The sequence below is a fragment of the Piliocolobus tephrosceles genome, chromosome 15, assembly GCF_002776525.5.
Source record: "Piliocolobus tephrosceles isolate RC106 chromosome 15, ASM277652v3, whole genome shotgun sequence".
Lineage (NCBI taxonomy): Eukaryota > Metazoa > Chordata > Mammalia > Primates > Cercopithecidae > Piliocolobus > Piliocolobus tephrosceles.
Window position 1 is genome coordinate 1,501,202 of NC_045448.1, and position 21,812 is coordinate 1,523,013.

The 21,812-nt window shown below is 49.8% G+C and overlaps 1 protein-coding gene across 1 annotated transcript in view; it reads right to left on the reverse strand.

Annotated features, from left to right (window-relative positions):
- PXDN (peroxidasin) overlaps window positions 1-21,812 on the reverse strand; it is a 111,612-nt gene that overhangs the window by 24,659 nt on the left and 65,141 nt on the right. The window contains exons 8-14 of the mRNA XM_023192644.2: window positions 19,413-19,530; window positions 16,130-16,299; window positions 8,347-8,619; window positions 7,077-7,193; window positions 5,739-5,897; window positions 4,212-4,324; window positions 3,044-3,200 (exon numbers count right to left, since the gene is read on the reverse strand). Coding sequence (XP_023048412.1) covers window positions 3,044-3,200; window positions 4,212-4,324; window positions 5,739-5,897; window positions 7,077-7,193; window positions 8,347-8,619; window positions 16,130-16,299; window positions 19,413-19,530 — 1,107 coding nt within the window. The remainder of the gene's footprint in view (window positions 1-3,043; window positions 3,201-4,211; window positions 4,325-5,738; window positions 5,898-7,076; window positions 7,194-8,346; window positions 8,620-16,129; window positions 16,300-19,412; window positions 19,531-21,812) is intronic.

Sequence of the window (21,812 nt, forward strand, 5' to 3'; positions counted from 1 at the left end):
CCTGCCCCCACCAGAGAGGGACCTGCCCCCTCCTGACTGAAACCTGCCCCCTCCTGACTGGGACTTAGTCCCTTCCTGACAGGAACCTGCCCCCTCTTGTCTGGAACCTGCCCCCTCCGACAGGGACCTGCCCCCTCCTCACTGGGACCTGCCCCTCACTGTGATTTGCTTTCTCCTGGTCTCTTCCTCCTGAGCACTCCACTTCAGCTGTGGGCTCTCGCACTCTCTCTTTCTCTCTCTGAGTCAGGTCAGTGCTACCCTTGCTCTCTGTTACCGTCTCTGCATCCGTCCACTGTCCGTGTCTTTATGGTCATTTGGCCTTGCCCGCCAGGCCTCTGATGCTGGAGCTCCAGCCCAGTGACCAGGTGTTCTGGTCCTCCGCAGCATCTCCCTGTGTGGTTCCATTTCACGCTGTTGTCTTAACATTCCCAACTTGACACCATCGTCCTGACCTCTCCCTGCAGTTCACTTCGTGGCTCTAACCACCCACTCCAGGCTTTTCCCTTTTCCATGCTCAAACAGGACTCCTCCATCGCCTCTTTCCCCCGGCTGGCCTCTCCCCAACTGTTTCTGGGTCTCAATCAGTGACACTGGCAGAGCCCAGCAGTCACCCCACAGTGCGAGCCAACTCTTGCCAGGCCCCTCGGATCTGCTATTGGCCGCGTGCCCAGGGACTGGCCCTGCAGACCCCAGCTGTGGGCCCGGGTGCAGGCACTCCTTCTCCCACTTGGCCGGGCACCCTCTGCTGTCCTTCCAGATACCTCATCCTGGACACTTCATCCACAACCCAAGCCGAGTCAGGAAAGCAGACTGGCTCACGGTGCTCCCAGCTGGCAACTTCCTCATGGCGCTCTGGTATGTCCGCGAGGACAGTCGAACTCTGCAGCCCGGTCAGCACCAGCACCCCGAGGACTGCCCCAGCCCTGTGCTCCCCACCCCCTTGGCATTGGGCTCATTCTGACCCCAGAACCCCACCCCTCTACTCTCCCCGACCAGGCTGCCCCCTGCTACCCCCCATCTCCCCGTGGCTCCTTCTGCTCAGAATTCAATACTCAGGCGAGTGCTGACCCCCTCTGCGTCCCACTCTGACCCACGCCTTGGCCTGCGGTTCCTCGTGGACTCCTCATTATCTGAGTGTGACTGCTCATCTCACTGCTTCTTACTCATCTCTCCACCAGGATCTAACTCCATGGAGCTGAGCACCTGGCGCACCTGGCTCAGCACCGAGGACAGAGTCCAGCCCACGAAGGCATTTGCTGAATGAATGACCAAGCGGCGGCGACTATCTGTGTAACTCGGTCAACCCAGGGCCCTTCCGAACCACGTTCTTACATGTGTTCACACCCCGCTATGGATGGACACCTCCAGCCTGATTTACTTCACCACTAACAAACATCACAGGCACGTGGATTAGGTGAGCTCGTCGGCTATTTTGCATATTTGAGGAAGGTACACATGGACAAATCAAATGACTGAAAAGAATTTCAGCTAGGCAGAAACCTTACTTTTGTGTGTATCTCAGAGCCCAAATTTACTAATTTTTGGAATGCAATATTTTTATGCCAATAGGTAGATGAGTCATACAATTTTACATAATTTTATGACTCTAATATTTCATTCTTATTAATGATTTAAGCGGAATTTGTTTTTCTATAAGCAATGATCACAGAAAAGTAATCCAAAAGCATTTCTTTATCTACCTTTTTATAAAAACAAAAGGAATCCAACCATAATATTGATGATGGTATTTTTGGGGGATGGAATTACGGGTGGAAGATTAAATTTCAGATGTAGTTAATTCATGTTAAGGTGGCATTTTTCAAGCAAAAAACAAGTATTAATTTAAAATAATCCACCAGTTTTTAAGTTTCATCAACTTAATTTTACACTTAATTTTACATCAACTTTACATTTCACACTCTACATATAATGGGAAAATAAGGTCACTTAAGACTTTTGCTAAATAATTCTGAAAAGTCTTTGAGGAATTCCATTATGGTTCACATTTATGTCTGCCATGTTCACGGCACCGAGTGGGGGTCACTCTTCTTGTCTGTTAACAAGTCCCATGGAGAAGGCGGATCAGTCACAAGGAGAGTGGAAAAGGCAAAACTAGAGTCACAGTGGAGGCCCGGGGGAGGGCCAGCGCCCGTGGGGAGTAGGGTGATGGCCAGAGCGTCCTTTGCCCCGTGAAGCGGGGTTTGTGCGCGTTCTCAGGGTGCTGTTGACTCTAGGGGGACAGAGTTGGAGTGGGAACACACCACTGATGAGATGCAGGTCTGGGTCACATCATAAAGACTCCATGCAAAGCTAAAGGGTGTGAGTGTCACCCTGGTGGCCACAGGAGACACGGAGAAGGGTCAGGGACACATGACGGGCATCACTGGGTCTGTGGGTTGAGAAAGAGGGGCCAGGGCAACCCGGGCCTCTGTTATAAGAACCCGGACAAGGTTGCCAAGGGCCTCGCGGTGAGTGGGATGGAAGCAGTGGGGGGAACAGGATGCAAACCGGCAGATGCAGGCGTGGAGTCAGGACGGCTCTAGGACCACTGACTGGATCTAGGTAAGGCTGCCTACAAGTACATAGAGGTTCCCACTGAAAGAAGCTTCCGGAGCATTCCTGGCCACAGCCCAAGGAGAGAGACGCCGCAGCTAAGGAATCGGAATCTCATCAAGCAACCACATTTGCCAAATTATAACTGTAAATTACACCTGGTCATTTCTGGACAGATGCGGAAGACCCGAGAGCAAAGCTCTGCCCAGTGGACGGGCTGCAGGGTAAGACGTTGCCCAGTGGACGGGCTGCAGGACAAAGCTCTGCCCAGTGGATGGGCTGCAGGGCCTGCAGGTGCCTGAGTAGAGGGGAAGGGCTGGCGAACAGCCTGGCCATGCACCAGGAGAGTGTCCCCACCTGGGAATCACAGGTGGTCTGTCTTCTGAATAATTCTGAACAGCCTAAGCCAACTGGCCTGGGACTGCACTAGGGGCCTGTGGGCTTTCTTTGTGGATACCATGTGGGTAGATGTGGGCATGTAGCATCTTACCGTTCACACTGAGCACCATGCTCACCGAGGCCGACCCAATGGTGTTCCGGGCTACACACTCATAGCGGCCTGCGTCTGCAGGGCCAACGTCATTGATGGTCAAGAATCCTTCAGGGCTGATGTGAAATTTTCCGCTTTCTGTCACCTGAACCCCATCCTGGAGCAAAACAGAATGAAAACAGTAATAGAAGTAAGACTACAAAGCAGCAGTTGTCTGACCTAGGGATGGATGAGGGGAGACATTTGTTAGGATTTGCAAATGGAGAAGCTCCTAGGCTGTGCTCGGACCCATCCAGGCCTGGGAAGGGAAGGAGACATGGTCAGTTCTTCCAATGCCAAGCTGGCGAGATAAACTCTTTCCACATCTCATTCTTCGGGAGAACAGAGCTTGATAGCTTGAGGCAAGGATGATTTTCCAGAACGAGGAGAAGTGGCACCAATGATGACTCCCTTAGACACCCGCCATGGTGGGGGGCCCTACAAAGAGACCTAGGAGTGTCTCAGAAAGAGAGGGCATTGGTCCAAGGGCAAAGAAGGACTCAGAGGCAGACAGAGGGACAGGTGACCTCCCAGCTGAGGCAGGAGCAAGAGCAGATGCCTGGAGTGTGTGCGGCGAGGAAGGAAAGGACGCAGAGATTCACAGGGTAGTGCAGGGATGCGGTGGAGGATGGGACCATCTCCTTCTGTGCGAACCAGTGCGGCCGGCCCTGTGCTCCCGGGAGGGATTTCACAGAAACACGGGTCGTGGTGTGTGAGTGCTGCCCACATTTTCCTATTGGGCTTAATAAAAACAGCAAAGAAATGAAATAACAATGTAAACCCTTCCTTATTGATGATGAGACCACAGTTCTGTAAGACAGTTATTCTTTGCTTTTGTTACGGAAAAGATTAAAAAAATGGAATGCTCCAAGTTTGTTTTGTTCTTATTAGTAAGGATGCCCCGAGAAACCTCAAGGCTTACGATCTGAATGTTTTTCTTTCTGCTACAGAAAGTCTGTAGAGGAAGTGGGCAGGCAGCAGCTGTCCAGCCCATCACACCCCACAGCAGAGGGGAGGCTGGGGCGTGGGCACTGCCCTGCCTACCTTGTTCCAGGTGGTGGGTGGTGTGGGCGCCAGCCCGTCTACCTTGTATCTGGGTGGTGGCTGGCTCGGGCACCGGCCCACCTACCTTGTTCCAGGTGATGGCTGGCTCGGGCTCGCCCTGGGAGCTGCATGGGAGCTGCACATTGGCGCCCACCTCCACCGTTGTGTCGCTGGGAATGCTGGCAAACACTGGGGTGACTGGAAGGCAGATGTAGATAATCCAGGAAAACGAGTCAATGACATCAGAAAACTTCAGAAGAACAAAATCCCCTGCCCTCCATCAGGCCCACCCAGGGATGCTGGCAGCTCACAGTCAGTTTCAGAACGGGCCCTTTCCCTGCCTCCCAGCGGCCTCTGCACAGGGCGGGGGAGCCTGAAAGGTCCCAGGGAAGATCTGCCCGCCTCCCTGTCTCCCAGGGCAAGGAGAGCAAAGTGTAACCAGTGACTTCCCTGCTCAGAGACAAAGAGCCGCAGGGTCCAGGACGGGCGGGCGGCCATGTCCTCCAGCCCCCGCCCCTCACCGATGGCGGGGCAGTCTCAGGCATATGCTGTGCCGCAGGGCCCACGGAGGACAACGAGCTCTGGGGAGAGCCCAACTCTCGGAGAAGGAAACAGAGGGGAGCTTCCTCCTCCCAAAGAGCAGGAGCGTGGCTGACTGTGGGGATCTGGGGGGCCGCTCAGAAATCCCACCCCCGCATTCTCTACACAGGCACCCAGAGTCCCGCTAGGTCAGGGACGCAAAGGGCAAACCCAAGAAACACAGAGCCAATCCGACGGGTCCGTCGTCAACAGCCTGCTGATGACGGGCCGAGGGAAGCCCCTTCCAGAAGTCCGCAGCGTCTCAGAACATCCCCAAAAGGGACACAAGGAAATCCAGCCCTATCCTCCCCGCACGTCATCTCTGCCCCACTCCCCACGGTCTCCATGACAAGCTCAGGGACTGTGGCCACCTGGACTGCTCCGCTCTGGGGGCCACTCATGCTAACACCGGAGTTAGCCCAGGACGCCTGCAACACGGGGGCTGGGTCAGGGGCCTTCGCTCTTGCAGAGGCCACAATCAGCGCTACGCTGACTCTGTCAGCAGGGATATGAGGTTGCAGGGATCCTTCTCATTGCAGAGAACAGGCAAAGGCAACATCCAAAAAGGACAAGAGGAAGGCCGGGGTCCAAGGATGAGCGGGAGACGGGAGAGCAACCAGATTTGGCCCTCGTGACCCATCATCTGGGGTCCGTGCCTTGGGAGCGGACTTGATTAGACTATGTTCCTTAAATAACCACCCCGGAAAGGGCAGTTCGAAACAACCGTTTTCTAAAATAATCTTAATTAACCAAGGGAAAAAACCAAATAGACTTTAACAAGTCAATCTTATCCAAGTTCAAAACAACCATCACTGAAAAATAAGCAAATGTTTTCACCAGCTAAAGGGACAGAGACTGAATGAGCTACTATGCAGACACCTTGGGGGCATAAGCACAATGACGGTGCATAAAACGCAGAGAGAAGAGCCAACGCTTTATAACGAAGAATAATACTAAGGTCAGCTGTGGAATCTGTGTTTCCTGATAACCGATCTGAGAAAATCTATTCAGTCCACAACCTCCTGGCACCTACCTCTGGGCTGCACAGTCAGGTGGGCCACGACCTTCTGGGAGCCGATGATGTTGACAGCCTGGCATTCGTACTGGCCCTGGTCGTGGAGGGCAACCCCGGAGATTCTAAGCGTTCCCGATGACAGGACCAGGTGCCGCCGGTCCACGGAGAGCTGGCTCCCTGCAACGGCACGGGTCCATTACACCGGACACTCGGACGTATGGAGAACTCCTGCTCTCAAACGGACAGCATCACAGAAGCTTGTCTCCACCTGGGTCGGGGCGCCGAATAATTTGGCTTGGCCCTGCATAAGCAAATCTTTGACTCCCCAGCAGACACCATGGTGATACCTGAATGTCCCCATACCCGTAACTCAGAGAGAGGGGTTGACAGGGGCAGAGAACAGAGGGAAAAGCATTACACAGGGAGCCAGGAAGATGTGGGTACTCGGGGGATCTGAGGGGGTGGATGGCCGGCTGGGAGAACCAGGCAGAGGACCGAGTGCTGGAGATGATGAAGAGTCAAGTGAGGCCCCAGCACGTTCCTTTTGGGGATAAGTCTCTTCTGTTCTGCCCATAACTGCCTGAGAAAAGGGAAGTCCAGGGCGTGTGATGCAGGCACAGGCCTCCTCCCCAAAGACTCCCGGGTGGGGGCCCTCAGAGGGATGAAGGGACGGGCTGGCCATTTGGTGCAAGCTGGAGCAGACAGGAGGTCTCAGGGCCACTGCCTGCATCCCAGGACAGGAACCAGGAGGTCTGCGTAGCTCCTTCTCCAGCAGTTTCAGCTCCTGCCCTCATCCCAACCCCCACCCAGGCTGTGCCTTTACGCAGTAACGTGCCCAGTGACTTTCCCATTGAAGGAAGGGGGCTGGGACTGTAGGCAAAGAATGTGATGAAACGTCACGACGCTGAACGGGGAGGTGACAGTGAGGGCTCTGGGAAGCAAAGTCAGAGCAAAAGCTGTTTGTCTGTTTCAATATAGTCCGTGACTGTTTCCAGAAAATTCTATCCTCCATGCAAATAGATTCCTTCAAGATGCTACTTAAAAGCACGACCTAGAGACTATCTGAAACAAGGCAGGTGTGAGGGAGTCAAAGGCAGGAACCCAAGTCTCTTCTGTAATGACAGAGCTTCTTAGAGTTTCCTGCCGTGATGTCCATGAGGGACAGCCATGCATGGACAGGAAGCTGCAGGGGGTGAGACACCTCTGCGCTTCCCAGCGCCTTGGTCCTGTGGAATCCAGTCCCAGCTCAGCCCTGTCCAGAACACACTGGGGGTTGCCTGGGCACGGTGGAAAAGTGTGCTTCCTGTGTCTGTGGCTGCGGAGGGAGCAGGCAAAGGCCTGGGGCCTGGCTCTTACCTCCCTTGGTCCAGGCAATGACGGGCGGCGGGTTGCCCTTGGCTTCACACTGGAAATCCACGGTCTGGCCCTCGATGACGACTCTGTCCTGAGGCGTCACAGTGAACTGAGGAAGAGCTTCCGGAGAGAAAGCATTCAAAACAGGACATGTAAAAAGCAGCACGGGGTAAAAACGCCACCAGGAAAATGGCCACAGTCTTGGCAGACACCTGACGGTTAGGAGCGATGTCTACAACGAAGAGTCAGAAAGAGGCAGAGGGCACAGGAGAAGACGGGAGCGAAACAGAAAGAAGATGAAGGACGGGTGAGTTCTCAGCATCACCCTGGAAAGCACACAAAGACTGTTCAACCACACTGTCAGCTGCAATGCACACAGGGCACAGATGAGGCCACACTGAAGCTTGTGGACACCAGGCCGACTTACGACGATTCCTCTCAATCCTCACCCTAAACTAGTATTTGCAAATGCTTAAAAAAATGCCATCTGGTATAGCTGTGTGCGATGATAGTGGTTATTATCAATGGATGAAAAACATAATTTACAGAACAGTATTGTCTGGTATGATTCCATTTCTATACAAGTAACAGCCACAAAAAAAGTTAATCCATGTAACACGGCTGCATTGCTGCACGTGCAAAGAAAACCAGAAAGATTCTCGACAGATTGCCAGTGAGACAGGAAAGGGTTGAAGAGAGGCTGGCAGAAGGAAGTGATTTTTCTATCTCTAATATCATCTCTAATAATTTATCTTTTGCACTTCTGTATTGTCTGAATGCTTTCCAACACAGTCTCACTTCACAAGAACAACTCATTTTACAGTCCATTAAGCAATGCAGAAATACATGGCAGAAGGTGTAAAACGATGAATACTCCCAGGAGACTACATCCAAAACTGATCTTAAGGAAGGATTCAAAGCTGTCTGCAAGGTGTATCAACCACCTTACTGCACATGTGCACGCATGCACGCACACACACACACAAACACACACACACTCACTTATCCGACAGACACTCCTGCTGGCCAGGTGCTGGAGGTACAGAGACACCACAGCCAGCACACACAGCCCGTCCTACTGAGCCTTCTGATCCAAAAATCTACAAATGGCGATCGTCTGTAGGTAGTCCAAGGGGGTGTAATGGATAAAAATAAACCGAGTGCAGTGGACAGGGCAGAGAGTCTATGGAGCGTTGGTGGGTACGAGTGCGAACTGGTGGAGCGGGGAGGAACGGGCTGAGCCCGGGCTCTGGCACAGAGGATGGATACCCACCCTGGACGATGATGAATGCAGTGGCATGGACGCTGTCAAGGCTGTTGGTCGCAGAGCACGCGTACTCTCCGCTGTCCTCCTGGACGACGTTCTGTATGTAAAGCCCTCCAGAAGCCGTGATGCTCACTCGCGGGTCGACGGGCAAGGGTGTGCGGTCACCTCTCGTCCAGGAGATTCGCGGCGGGGGGTGGCCTGTGGCGCTGCACTCCAGCGTGACGCTCTCCCCAACCAGCACCTCTGTATTCTGTGGCTGGATTACAAAAGTGGGTCGAGCTGTCACAATTAAACAGAAATTCTCAATTAATTTCTCCCGGTTTGACATGGTTTTTGCTTGATTTTTCCTATATCAGGCTATTAATTCTTTTTACCACCAAAACAGGGCAAAACAAACACAATGTAACTGCATATTTTCTTTTTAAAGAAATGTGCAGACAATAAAAATGGTTCACAGCCTCGGGTCAAACCAATTCAGGCCACCTGAGCGAAGTGAGCAACCAGGGATGGTTAGGAAGAGCTAACGAGGAAGGGCTTTTTCTTAAAACATGCGCTGAACTCCACGGAGGATGCTTATTTCTAATAAAATACATTATGTCAGTCTTGTTAGACCTTGCTAGTAGTTCCTACTGGCACAAATTATTGTTAGTGAAGTATATTTAGAGCATACAAAAATATCAAATTTACTCATAAAAAGTGCAAATTAAAAGTAAGCAAGAAATAATATTTTTCAAATTTAAATCCAGAAAAAAGCCCTACAATTACGAATGTGTTTCATGCGTGAGTTTGTGTGCAAACAGAACTCTCCCACGCTGGTAGTGGGAACACGCCCTGGCCCAGCCCACCTGCAGAGACGTGGCCATGCACACCAGCCCTGAATATGTGCACACTCTACTGCCCAGAAATTACCCGGCTAAACAAAAGCTAGCAGAAGACAAGAAATAACTAAGATTAGAGCATAAGTGAAGGAGACAGAGACACGAAAAACCCTTCAAAAAAAAAATAAATGAATCCAGGAGCTGGATTAATTTGAAAACATTAACAAAATACATATTTTGTTAATCTGTTTGACAAGCAGATTAGATAGACTGCTAGCCAGGCTAATAAACAAGAAAAGAGAGAAGAATCAAACAGGATAAAAAATGATAAAGGGGACATCACCCCTGACCGCAAAGAAATACAAACTACTATCAGAGATTACTATAAACGGCTCTACACAAATAAACTAGAAAATCTAGAAGAAATGGGTAAATTCCTGGACATATACACCCTCCCAAGAGGGTATTCAAATAGGAAGAGAGGAACTCAAACTGCCTCTGTTTGCAGACGACATGATTGTATATTTAGAAAACCCCAACATCTCAGCCCCAAAACTCCTTAAGCTTACAAATAACTTCAGCAAAGTCTCAGGGCACAAAATCAGTGTGCAAAAATCCCAAGCATTCCTCTACACCAACAATAGACAAGCAGAGAGCTAAATCATGAGTGAACTCCCATTCACAATTGCTACAGAGAAAATAAAATACCTAGGAATACAACTTACAAGGGGCATGAAGGACCTCTTTAAGGAGAACTAGAAACCACTGCTCAAGGAAATAAGAGAGGATACAAACAAATAGAAAAACATTCCATGCTCTTGGATAGGAAGAATCAATATTGTGAAAATGGCCATACTGCCCAAAGTAATTTATAGATTCTATGCTATTCCTATCAAGCTACCATTGACTTTCCTCACAGAACTAGAAAAACTGCTTTAAATTTCATATGGACCAAAAAGGAGCCCATATAGCCAAAACAATCCTAAACAAAAAGAACAAAGCTGGAGGCATCACACTACCTGACTTCAAACTATACTACAAGGCTACAGTAACCAAAACAACATGACAGTGGTACCAAAACAGATACACAGACCAATAGAACAGAACAGAGGCCTCAGAAATAACACCACACATCTACAACCATCTGATCTTTGACAAACCTGACAAAAACAAGCAATGGGGAAAGGATTCCCTATTTAATACATGGTGCTGGGAAAACTGGCTAGCCATATGCAGAAAACAGAAACTGGACCCCTTCCTTACACCTTATACAAAAATTAACTCAAAGATGGGTTAAAGTCTTAAACATAAAACCTAAAACCATAAAAACCCTAGAAGAAAACCTAGGCAATAACATTCAGGACATAGGCACGGGCAAAGACTTTGTGACTAAAACACCAAAAGCAATTGCAACAGAAGCCAAAAGTGACAAATGGAATCTAATTACACTAAAGAGCTTCTGCCCAAGAAAAGAAACTATCGTCAGAGTGAACAGGCAACCTATAGAATGCGAGAAAATTTTTGCAATCTATCCATCTGACAAAGGTCTAATATCCAGAATCTACAAGGAACTTAAACAAATTTACAAGAAAAAAAACAAATAACCCCATCTAAAAGTGGGTTAAGGATATGAACAGACACTTCTCAAAAGAAACTTATGTGGCCAAGAAACATGAAAAAAAAGCTCATCATCACTCGTCATCAGAGAAATGCAAATCAAAACCACAATGAGATACCATCTCATGCCAGTTAGAACGGCAATCATTAAAAAGTCTGGAAACAACAGATGCTAGCAAGGATGCAGAGAAATAGGAATGTTTTTACGCTGTTGCTGGGATTGTAAATTAGTTCAACCATTGTGGAAGACAGTGTGGCGATTCCTCAAGGATCTAGAACAAGAAAAATAATTTGACCCAGCGATCCCATTATTGGGTAGACAACCAAAGGATTATAAATCATTCTACTCTAAAGACACATGCACACATATGTTTACTGTAGCACTATTTACAATAGCAAAGACTTGCAACCAATCCAAATGCCCATCAGTGATAGACTGGATAAAGAAAATGTAGCACATACAGACCATAGAATACTATGTAGCCATCAAAAAGAATGAATTCATGTCCTTTGCAGGGACATGGATAAAGCTGGAAACCATCATCCTCAGCAAACTAACACAGGGACAGAAAACCAAACACTGCATGTTCCCATTCAGAAGTGAGAGCTAAACAGTGAGAACACATGGACACAGGGAGGGGAACATCACACACGGGGGCCTGTCGGGGGTTTGGGGGAAAGGGGACAGAGAGCATTAGGACAAATATCTAATGCATGTGGGGCTTAAAACCTAGACGACAGGTTGATGGGTGCAGCAAACCACCACGGCACATGTATATCCGTGTAACATACCTGCACATTCAGCACATATATCCCAGAACTTCAAGTAAAATTTAAAAAATACATATATTCTGCTAGAAACTTAATCCATAGCTATTTTTACAAGCACATAAAATGTCCTATGTCCAAATAAATTTTTGTTTGGGCCAGACGTGGTGGCTCATGCCTGTAATCCCAGCACTTTGAGAGGCTGAGGTGGGCAGATCACCTGAGGTCAGGAGTTCGAGACCAGCCTGGCCAACATGGCAAAACCCTGCCTCTACTAAAAATACAAAAATTAGCCAGTATGGTGGTGCGCACCTGTAGTCCCAGCTACGCGGCAGGCTGAGGCAGGAGAATCACTTGAACCAGGGAGTCAGAGGTTGCAGTGAGCTGAGATCTCACCACTGCACTCCAGGCTGGCCAAGAGCGAGACTCTGTCTAAATAAATAAATAAATAATAAATTTGTGTTTGTTTTCCTTTTGCCCTGTTGTTTGTTCAGGTCAACCATCCTTATCCACCATGCTAAAATTCAGAAAACTCCAAAAATCATTATTTTTTCATAACTTATTTGTTTGGAAAACTTGATCTATCTAGCATGAGGCTACTTATAGCCTTTATTCTACTTTCTGTGAATATCCATGCAGTTTGCTATAGGATATTAATACATTGATTACAGGGTACTATCCCAGACTCTGCTGACCGTCTGAATTGGTATGTGGATTTTACACGATGCTACCCTTCCAAAAGTTTCCCCAAGTTTCTGAATATCGAAAGACATCTGGCCCAAAGGCTTTTGAATAAAGAACACAGAACTGTGATAGCTAAAGATTTGGAAAAAAATCTAACTTCACTCCAAAAGGGAACTTGTTAAATAAATTCAGGGTGCATTTAGATCATGGAATTCTATGCAGCTACAGAAAGAAAGAAAGAAAACTGATGTATCAAAAGTGAAAGACGAGAAAGATTTCTAAGCTATCATCTAAGAAAAATCACTTGCCTCAAATATGCTTACTTTTTTTTGTATACACACAGGGAAGAAACCACTAAGCATTTTGGGAAGAGGGGAAGGGAAGAGAAATTGAGTGCATGACGAAAAGAGCCAGGAGGATGACTTTCTACCTTTTTATATATGTTAATATGTAAGCTGTGTTAGTCAAATATTTAAGTATAAATTACAAAAAATACAGAAATGACATTTAATATTAGCATTTCTATCAGAATAACAAATTGGAAACCATGAAGTTACTCACAGAAGGAGGAACACCAAAGTCAAAGTTGGCCTTGAGGGCATTCGCAGACCCTTATAACTTAAATTGAGCCTTAAAGAGCCTCATGCGATACAGAAGACAAGACACAGATCCACAGAGGCCCACAAAGAGAAGTTCGACAGAAAACTGAACAGCTGCATCCCCGCAGTGCTGTGCCCTCCGCATGAGAAAGAACTAACTTCAAAACCTGCCTGCCCCACCCAGGGAACGACGCCCAGTACAACAGATAAACAAACGTCATTTAAGTGTTGTTCACCAAAACCTGGTCCTCACATGAGCTTGCTGCCCAGCTCCCCCCACATCAGGCAGAAGGAAGGTGATCCCCGACAGAAGAGCTGAGATAAACAAAGGAAGGACACAGGAAGTGGGAACCACGTGGATGCATCCAGACAAACACTGGAAGAACAAAATAAAAATGTTTATAGGTTAAAAAAAAAAAAAAACAAGGCCGGGCGTGGTGGCTCAAGCCTGTAATCCCAGCACTTTCAGCACTTTGGGAGGCCGAGACAGGTGGATCACGAGGTCAGAAGATCGAGACCATCCTGGCTAACATGGTGAAACCCCATCTCTACTAAAAAATACAAAAAAAACTAGCCGGTCGAGGTGGCGGCCGCCTGTAGTCCCAGTTACTCAGGAGGCTGAGGCAGGAGAATGGCGTGAACCCGGGAGGCGGAGTTTGCAGTGAGCTGAGGTCCGGCCACTGCACTCCAGCCTGGGCAACAGAGCGAGACTCCGTCTCAAAAAGACAAAAAAAAAAAAAACAGAACTAAGCATGTCAACTCAGCAGGATGAACACATGTTAGAGAGGAAGGTTATACTAACTTTAGGCTTTGGCGATTTAAGAATGCATTTAAAATTTTCTAGGCTAACCACTAAAAGAACAGAAATGGGCATATAGTGTCCAAACTGGTGGTGGCAAGCAAATACGAAAAATAATTATTTCCAACTAAAGCAAAAAACATAGAAAAGTTTGGACAAACAGTTCAAAATAAGAGGTAGAATTTATAAATCTCACATTGTTAACTACAATAAACATATTTACATGGATTAACTTTAAGGAAAACTTAGGATTTTTAAAAAATTTCTAGCTCTGTGTTATTTATAGTAAACATCTCAAACATGTGTACGTGGAAAGGCTCAGAGAAAAATGGTGGGAAAAGATACACCTGACGATACAGATCAAGTAGAGGCTACTTTTACGTATCTTACAACAAATTTACCTTGAAGCAAAAAGCACTGATAGAAGTGTTATTGATCAAAAATGTAATTCATCAGAAAGATAAAAACTACAAACTTTTCATATGGCCCTAATCACAGAGCTTCAGGATAATGGGTGCAATATGCCCCTTTATGCCCACGGAGACCTACACGTCACTCTATTCCTATTACTATACATTATTACCATAGTCTGCAACAGCAGTTGGCCATTTTTTTTCTGTAAAGGGCCAGACTGCTCCTGTTTTAAGTTCTGAAGGCCACGCAGGTTTTGTTGCTACTCCTCAACTCTGCCATGGTAGCATACAAGCAGCCATAGACATTGTGCAAAAGAATGAGTGTGGTCATGCTCCAAGAAAAGTTAATCATAGACAGTGACACTTGAATTTCTTCTAGCTGTCACGTCGTCATAAGATACTGTTCTTTTAAAAGTTTTGATCATTTAAAATTGTAGAGAAGTATTCTTCGTTCATACACCTTAGGAAAAGCAGGCAGCAGGCAGGTGTGGACCGCAGGCTGTCGTGTGTCAGCCTGGCCTAGGCCTCTGGGCTTCTCAGGGCTGGTTCCCTCATGCTGCAGTAACTCCCTGTGCACTGGATGGCGGGAGGCCCTTCACCTGTATCTGAGGGAGCTACACCCACATGTTCAGACTAGTACACTACATAGGGCTGTTATTCCTGAGAAAGACCCAAGAATTCAGATCAAAAGGAGCGAAATTTGGAACTCTCGAGCCATAAAGAGCTGGCTAAATATTCCTGTCCAGGAATCGATCCACCTACCGTGCACAGTAACTCTCCTAAGTAGTTCATTACTCATAATCCATGGTTATTCTCCTTTGTCTGTAACACATACCTAACAGTACTACGTAACTTTTTGTCCCTATTTTGTGGATTTTCTAATGCCTTAAAAACAGAGCCCAGGCTCCTTCTGGGAGCAGCAGCTGTGTCTTCGCTTCTCTGCACAGGCCCACAGCACTGACTTCGGAAAGATGCTGAGTGCCTTGTGCTGAACATGTGGAACGTTGTTTGATTAAGGGCTTTGATTCTGCAGTACTATATCATCGGGCTTTCCTTTGAACAGAAATGTGAGAGCCAGGAATTCTCAGCCATCGGTACCTGTTGATTGTGTCCATGCTGGGACGTACCAGGTGATGCAGACATTAGGCCAATTAAGGAGCAGGCATTTAAGTAAGAAACACCAAAACCACTTACATTGCCAAACAAAAGGTTTTATAACCATAATGGCCTGAAATACAAAATACCAGGGAAACAGCGACCCTGGTGTGATTTGTGGCTGAAGCTAAAGGAAGCCAGAAGGTTTCAGAGAGGAAGTTACACCTGCAGCCTCCCTGGGTAATGGCTCCGACTCTACTGGCTTCCACACAGGAGGACAGGCAGACCTGTCCAGAGGCGTGAAGGGATCCGCATCGTTTCCCAGAGCCGTGGGGTACACCCAACGCCTCACTCCGCTGTTCTGCAAGGGCCCAGCTCCTCTTCTGAGCAATGGCCACAGATAACACAGGTGGATCAGAGCAGAGTTTGCAACCTGGTGGGACCCAGATGGATGAGAGGCCACAGCTGGACTTGATGTGGCTGAGACCAGTTTTTAAATGTTTTAAATTTAGGTGCCATTATCTTAAACATGAAAATATTGGATAAAAATCTAGAATTGTGGTTCTTTTTACATAATCCAAGCCCTTTGCAAAATAGAGACCTTGTTACCACATGGCAACAGCCAGCTGTGCCTGAGTAGTTGTCCCTTCAGAGGGCGCCTGGGTGGTGGGGTCGGTGGGTCAGGGGGTGGCAGTCTCTCCAGGTTCCCAAGGCCCTCTCTCCATGGGCTGGGCTCACAGCATGGACTGCCCCGGCTGTGTGGACTACGAGTGTGTCCCCACATGAGGGGCTAACTGGGGACCACAGCACCGCTCAGGGATCATCTACGACCCTGCGCTGCGAAAGCTCTGTGAGCCAACCCTGTATTGCAGCTTCAACTTCAGACTTCAATGTTCATTCTTATTTTACTGAGTTGGGGTGCAAGGAAAGAAGAAGGCAGATACTGAGGCACGACAATTCCGGGCGGAACCCAGGTGTGAAATGCCCGCCACATACCTGGAGACCCGAAGTACCTGAGGGTCACCTCTTGCGTCTTCACCTCTCCGGCCACGTTCTTTGCCATGCACTGGTAGATACCCTGGTCCGTCTCCTGTGTGTTCTGGATCATCAGGGTCCCATCGTCCAGCAAGTTGAGGCGGGAATCTGCCTTCATGCTCAGCTCGTTACTACAAAGACAGAAGTTTGGTCTGATCAAGCTGCTGAAAGCACAAAGACGTACCTCACCCATCCCCAGCACAGGGGTTTCCAGTCTTGCAGCAGGCGTGTCAGAGCTCGTGCGAGCAACAGCTCACCTTCCAGGGGCTCCTCCTTCCTGGCAGCCCCTGACCTAACAGGCAATTCTGAAAAGGGGACCGTGTATTCGCACATCTCATTCACTCACTTATCCTTAGTATTCACGTGTTCAATCTAGCTACATGTTTTAAAGTGTTCCTAATTCCAAAGGAGAAAAAGCAATGAACAAAATGGAAAAAAATTCCAAGGAAACGTTTTCTTTTGTTTCTGGTGAATTAACTAAAAAGGGTAGAAACATTTTTACATTACTAAAAGCCGAAGATATACCTACGTGTATTTTATCTTTTTATTTTAGAGACAGAGTCTCGCTCTGTGGCCCAGGCTGGAGTGCAGTGGTATAACCATGGCTCACTGCAGCCTCAGCCTCCTGGGCTCAAGCACTCCTCCTGCCTCTGGCTCTGAAAGTGCTGGGACTGCAGGAGTGTGCCAGGCCTCTCTATCTGTATTTTAACAAACAGTGCCTGCAAGCTGCTAGCTGACCTCCCTCTGGGATCTGGGAGGAGCCTGTGGAGCTGTGCCATGAACAGGCCAGGACACGGGTGACCTCACCTTCACATGGCTCGGTCAGTCCTCGGGCAGCAATGACCTCCCCTGGGGCCATGCTGCATCCCACACACTTCGGGCAGCCAAGGAAAGCTGCAACACCTTTACCCCAATGCTCAGTCCTGCTGCCTCTCACCCTCACCCACCCGTAACTTCGCTTTAGTTCCCCTTATACAGAAGCAGGTGAAGGGGAGAGAGGTGACATGGGATGCCACTGAGATCACAGTCTATGGCAAGTGTGAGGCCTGAGTAAGAACAGCCAGGCACGGAGCCCTCTGAGAATGCAGATGGGCCTACGAGAACTCCTGCTTCCAGATCATCAAGACAGACAAGGCCTCTGTGAAACAGAAACTCACTACCTTAGTGCACGAGATTCATCATCTTCCATGCGAGTTTCCTAAGGAATGTGTGGAGCCTGGACCATGCTGGGTCGTTCATGCAGGAGGAGCAGCCCCCGCACTGTGCAAAAGCACTTTCCCACGACCGCCCTCAGAAACCTGCCAGCGTGCTGCCAAACCATCAGGGATGCTCTCAAAAGACCAACACCCACCTTCTCCCAAATCTTCCTCATGCTCTCCTCTGCCTGGCACCAATTCCCTAACCTGCAATCTGTCCTTACTCACCGGGCTTGCTAGACGGAAGCAATGTCAGCTTAGGCCCGATAAATAAGACTCTCTCTGATGTGGCCCAATCCCCTGCCCAGAAACATAGCGAGCCAGCAGGTGAGGCTGGCCTGCAGGTGATTCTGGATGTTAGGTAAGGCCAGCTGGCAGGCAGGTGAGGCCAGCAGGTGAGACTCCAGCTGGTGGAGGGCAGAACCCAGCACAGGTCACCAAGCCTCAGGACTTCGGCTCTAGCTCTGCCATATTTAGCTGTGAGATTTCAACTTTGGGCATCAATTTTTTCATATATTCAATGTAGGTGTGATGGACTGGGGCCAAATTTATGCTTCCCTGACTTTTACATGCACACAACATAATATACTGCAGAATTCCTCCAGTGTTCTCTGGATTTTAAATCTCATCTACTTGGGAGTCATCCAAGACAAGAACTGTGAACAGAGTGACGGCACCTTACAGGCTCCTTGTCCGGCACTGCAGCCGAGGTCAACATGACCTTTCAGTCATGAGGATAACAAAATCTAGAGCTGGAACAACCTCCCATGTCCTCTTCAGCATGGACACATCTTCCCATTCTGTCCGTGACAAGTGGGGACAGCCAGTTCCCTGCTCCCGTCCATCTCTTCCATAAACACCGCCTTGCCCGAGAGCCAAGCCCAGCCCGGTCTGCCTCTGGAGTCTGGAACAATGACTCAGTGTGTGCCTCATCTATCTGCCCGAGTATCACAGGGCTCACATCTCAGACGCATCCCTCTTGCTCCCTCATGACTAAACATGGCCAGAGAGCAGCAGCGCACGAGCGCTGGGGCTGGGCCGGCAGGAGGAGCTCCTTCAGAAGCTGTCCTCACGCAGGCAGATGGGAGAAGCCAGGACATGGTGGCTTTACTTCAGGATTTTCTTTTAAGGACTCCTTTCAGAAGGTTACTTTGAAAGTGCTCCACTCCAACTCAGGACCCTCAGTGATTGGACCCCAGGTGCCTTCCGGCAATCTAACCTCATTCCCACCTAGGCCTCTCTGCCCCTGCACCATGGGTCCTGCCCCACACACCCCCCTTGCACGCCTTTCACGTCCTCCCACCTCGCATCTCTCCCCGTAGACTCCATTACTCCTTCACCAACACGGCCCCAGCTCGCAAACCTGAGCGGGGCAGGGGTGCTCCCCGCACCTGGGATCACAGGTGCGGCTTGCTGCCGGAACACATGTGATGGTCAGCGGTAGGACTTCCTTCTGTCGCCCTGACAGCCAGGAGCCGGGACCGTCTTAGCCTCAATAGGCCCACACCATGTTTGTGGACCCAAGGGGAGACTTTCTTTGTTTGGGAGACAAGTTAGATCCACACGGGAGCTGAGCAAACTTGTGTCAGCAGCTGCATGGCGTTCGTCTCCTGAAGACGCCGTCCCGGCAGAGGTCAGGGCCCCTCCCACACCCACTCGGGTTGGTTACAATGCCCCAGGTCAAGGCTGCCAACAACAGTGACCAGAGCAAACAGGCTGCTGCCAGAGGTCAGTGGGCAGGGAGAGAACAACCAGCACGCTCTCCCTCCCTCCCACTGGGCAGGGCTGCAGTGACGCGTTGCCCGGCCAGGGCACCCCTGTGCTGCCCAGGAGAGAGTGGGGAAGGGGCCCGAGCCTGGCAGAAACGTCGTCACACCCCCTGCCATGTAAGACCGGAAAAGAGCAGAAATATTTCATCCCGGGTACTTTTCCCTACGTGGTGGGGGAAGAGCGGACGTGGGCCTCGGTGGGGAGTGAGGTTCGGTTTGGGTGTCCAGGTGTAACTCGGAGAGATGCGTGGGGGACATTTCTGTTTGGCCCCAACTCACTTGTTTCGCAGCCAGATGATCTCAGGCTTGGGGTTGCCTTCGGCTCGGCAAGTGAAGTACACGGTGTTCCCCGAGGTCACGTCTGCATCCTGGGGCTCGGATGTGATCCGGGGCCGTTCTGTGCCCAACAAGAAAACAGAAACCTTTTTAGTGTAAACCATGACATGAAAATAAACGACAACCCACGCTGAGTCCTCTGTATCCAAGAGGAAACCACAGATGCCCAAAGGCGTAATTCAGCCAGAAACATCCCCCACAAAATTGCCAGACCGGCTCCTCTACAGCCCCGTCTATGGTGCGGATCCACATGACGTCTGCACCAAAGGGCGCCACGTTCTGACCACCTGAGGGACAGGCTGGCTCAGAGCCGGGCAGATGAGCCCCAAATGACAACCTTTGGCTTCCCCTCGAGGCCCTTCGGGAAAGCCAAACACCAGGGAGAGTGGATTCGCCACAGGTCACTATTTTCAGTGAATAAAAGACAAAAAATCGTACTCTGTAGATAAAGCATCGCTGAAAGAGTAAGTCTCTAAAAGCACAGGCAGGTGGCAGACACCACAGCTGGAGCAACTCCCAGCCTCCCTCCTCCACAGCTGTCCCGCCCTTCGCCCTCCACCCTGGACAAGGGGAAGAACGGCCTCTCCCGTCTCCAGCATGCCCATGACTCCACACAGCTTCCAGCGGCCACCCGAGGGCTGACGGCTCCCAGCGGCCACCCGAGGGCTGACGGCTCCCAGCGGCCACCCGAGGGCTGACGGCTTCCAGGGGCCACCCGAGGGCTGACGGCTCCCAGGCTCCTGTCCCTGGCGGCCGCTCCGAAGCCCCAGGCCTGCACAGGGAGCAGCCTTCTCTAAGGCTCCCTTCAGCAGCCGTGAGGGAACCGCACTGAGGACAGGCCTAGGCTCCCATCTCTGCCTCATCACCTCAGCGTGCAAATCTGTCTCCATGTACGTGCTGTGAGCATCACAAGAAGAAAAACACAACCATACGCAGGTGTGTACAAGTGAGTGCCTGCAGTGGCGCAGACACGAGCGCAGGTACAAGTGTGTGTGTGCGCTGGAGCTGACTCTGCTCAGCGCTGCCATTCTGCCTGGCAACCAAAACAAAGGCCCTCGGACCCAACTGGGGGCTGTCAGCAAGGGCTCCTCCTGGATGGCCTCCTTCTATCTCCCCAGCATTGCATAGCCCAGGTCGCGAGGCTGGGGCGGCTCTGCCCAGCCCTCCCCGTGCTCCCACATCACTCTGGGAACCGTGCCTCCTCTTCTCTCTCCTCTGCGGCACTGGAGCCCTTGGCTTTATGGAGGTTCTCATCCCTCCGGCCTTAGTCCGGCCTCCCCGCCTCCCTCACACACTCCGCAATCCCCTCTCCCTGGGGCTGCCAGAAAGCTCCTCCTAGAATACAAACATCATCCCAACGTTCTGTAAACCTCCCATGGTCCCCATCACCACAAAATCAAAGTCAGCTTTCGCTGCTTTCTTCATTATTTAGGCTGCACAACCCTGCAGACATCCTAAAACCCACCTAACTGTACCCCTGAACAGGGTGAATTGTCTGGCACGGCAACAACACCTCCATAAAGCTATTATAAAAAACAAGAATAATCACTGACAGCCAAATTGGAGTAAGGAGTAAAAGTATGACGAGATCTCCAAGGGCACAACCTCAGGAGCATTAGTGGCAATGACAGGGCCTCGGCTGATTCATGGGGACTCGCACGGCTTAGCAGAGCTGCCAAGTTGGGCAACACAGGTCCCTGGGCCCCCTGAGCACCGAGGGCCCTCCCTTCAGGGATGCGTGGGGCAGTTCCTTCCATCAAGGGCCGTTTCTGGAGCTGCTGACAGGCAGTGCCCCGCAGAGCTGAGGGCGGAGTCTGCGTCCGGGGTGGGGAAGCAGTGCAGTCAGGCGGCTGCACAGGGGTCTGGGCCTCTTTTGCTCCCCAGGCTAGAAACCTGAGTGGTGTAGCACCCCCAGCCACCAGGCAGCGCTCAGTTCTAACTGCCCCTGCCATAGCTCCATCAAGAACTGAGCTAGAAGAAACTTAAAAAAAAAAAAAAAAAAAAACTATGTATTTTTGTCATATTATAAAACCATCACACAGGGAGAACCTTTACACCTTACCAAAATAAACAGCCGTGTGTGTATGTCTATAAATGGTGTGTGTGGATAGTGTGTTCGTGTGTGTATGTGCGTGTGTGTGGTTTGTGTCTGTGTCTACAAATGGTGTGTGTGGTGAGTGTGTGGATGGTGTGTGTGTATGTGCGTGTGTGGTGTGTGGTTTGTGTCTGTGTGTGTCTATAAATGGTGCATGTGTGTGTGTGGTGAGTGTGTGGATGGTGTGTATGTGCGTGTGTGGTTTGTGTCTGTGTGTCTATAAATGGTGTGTGTGTGTAGATGATGTG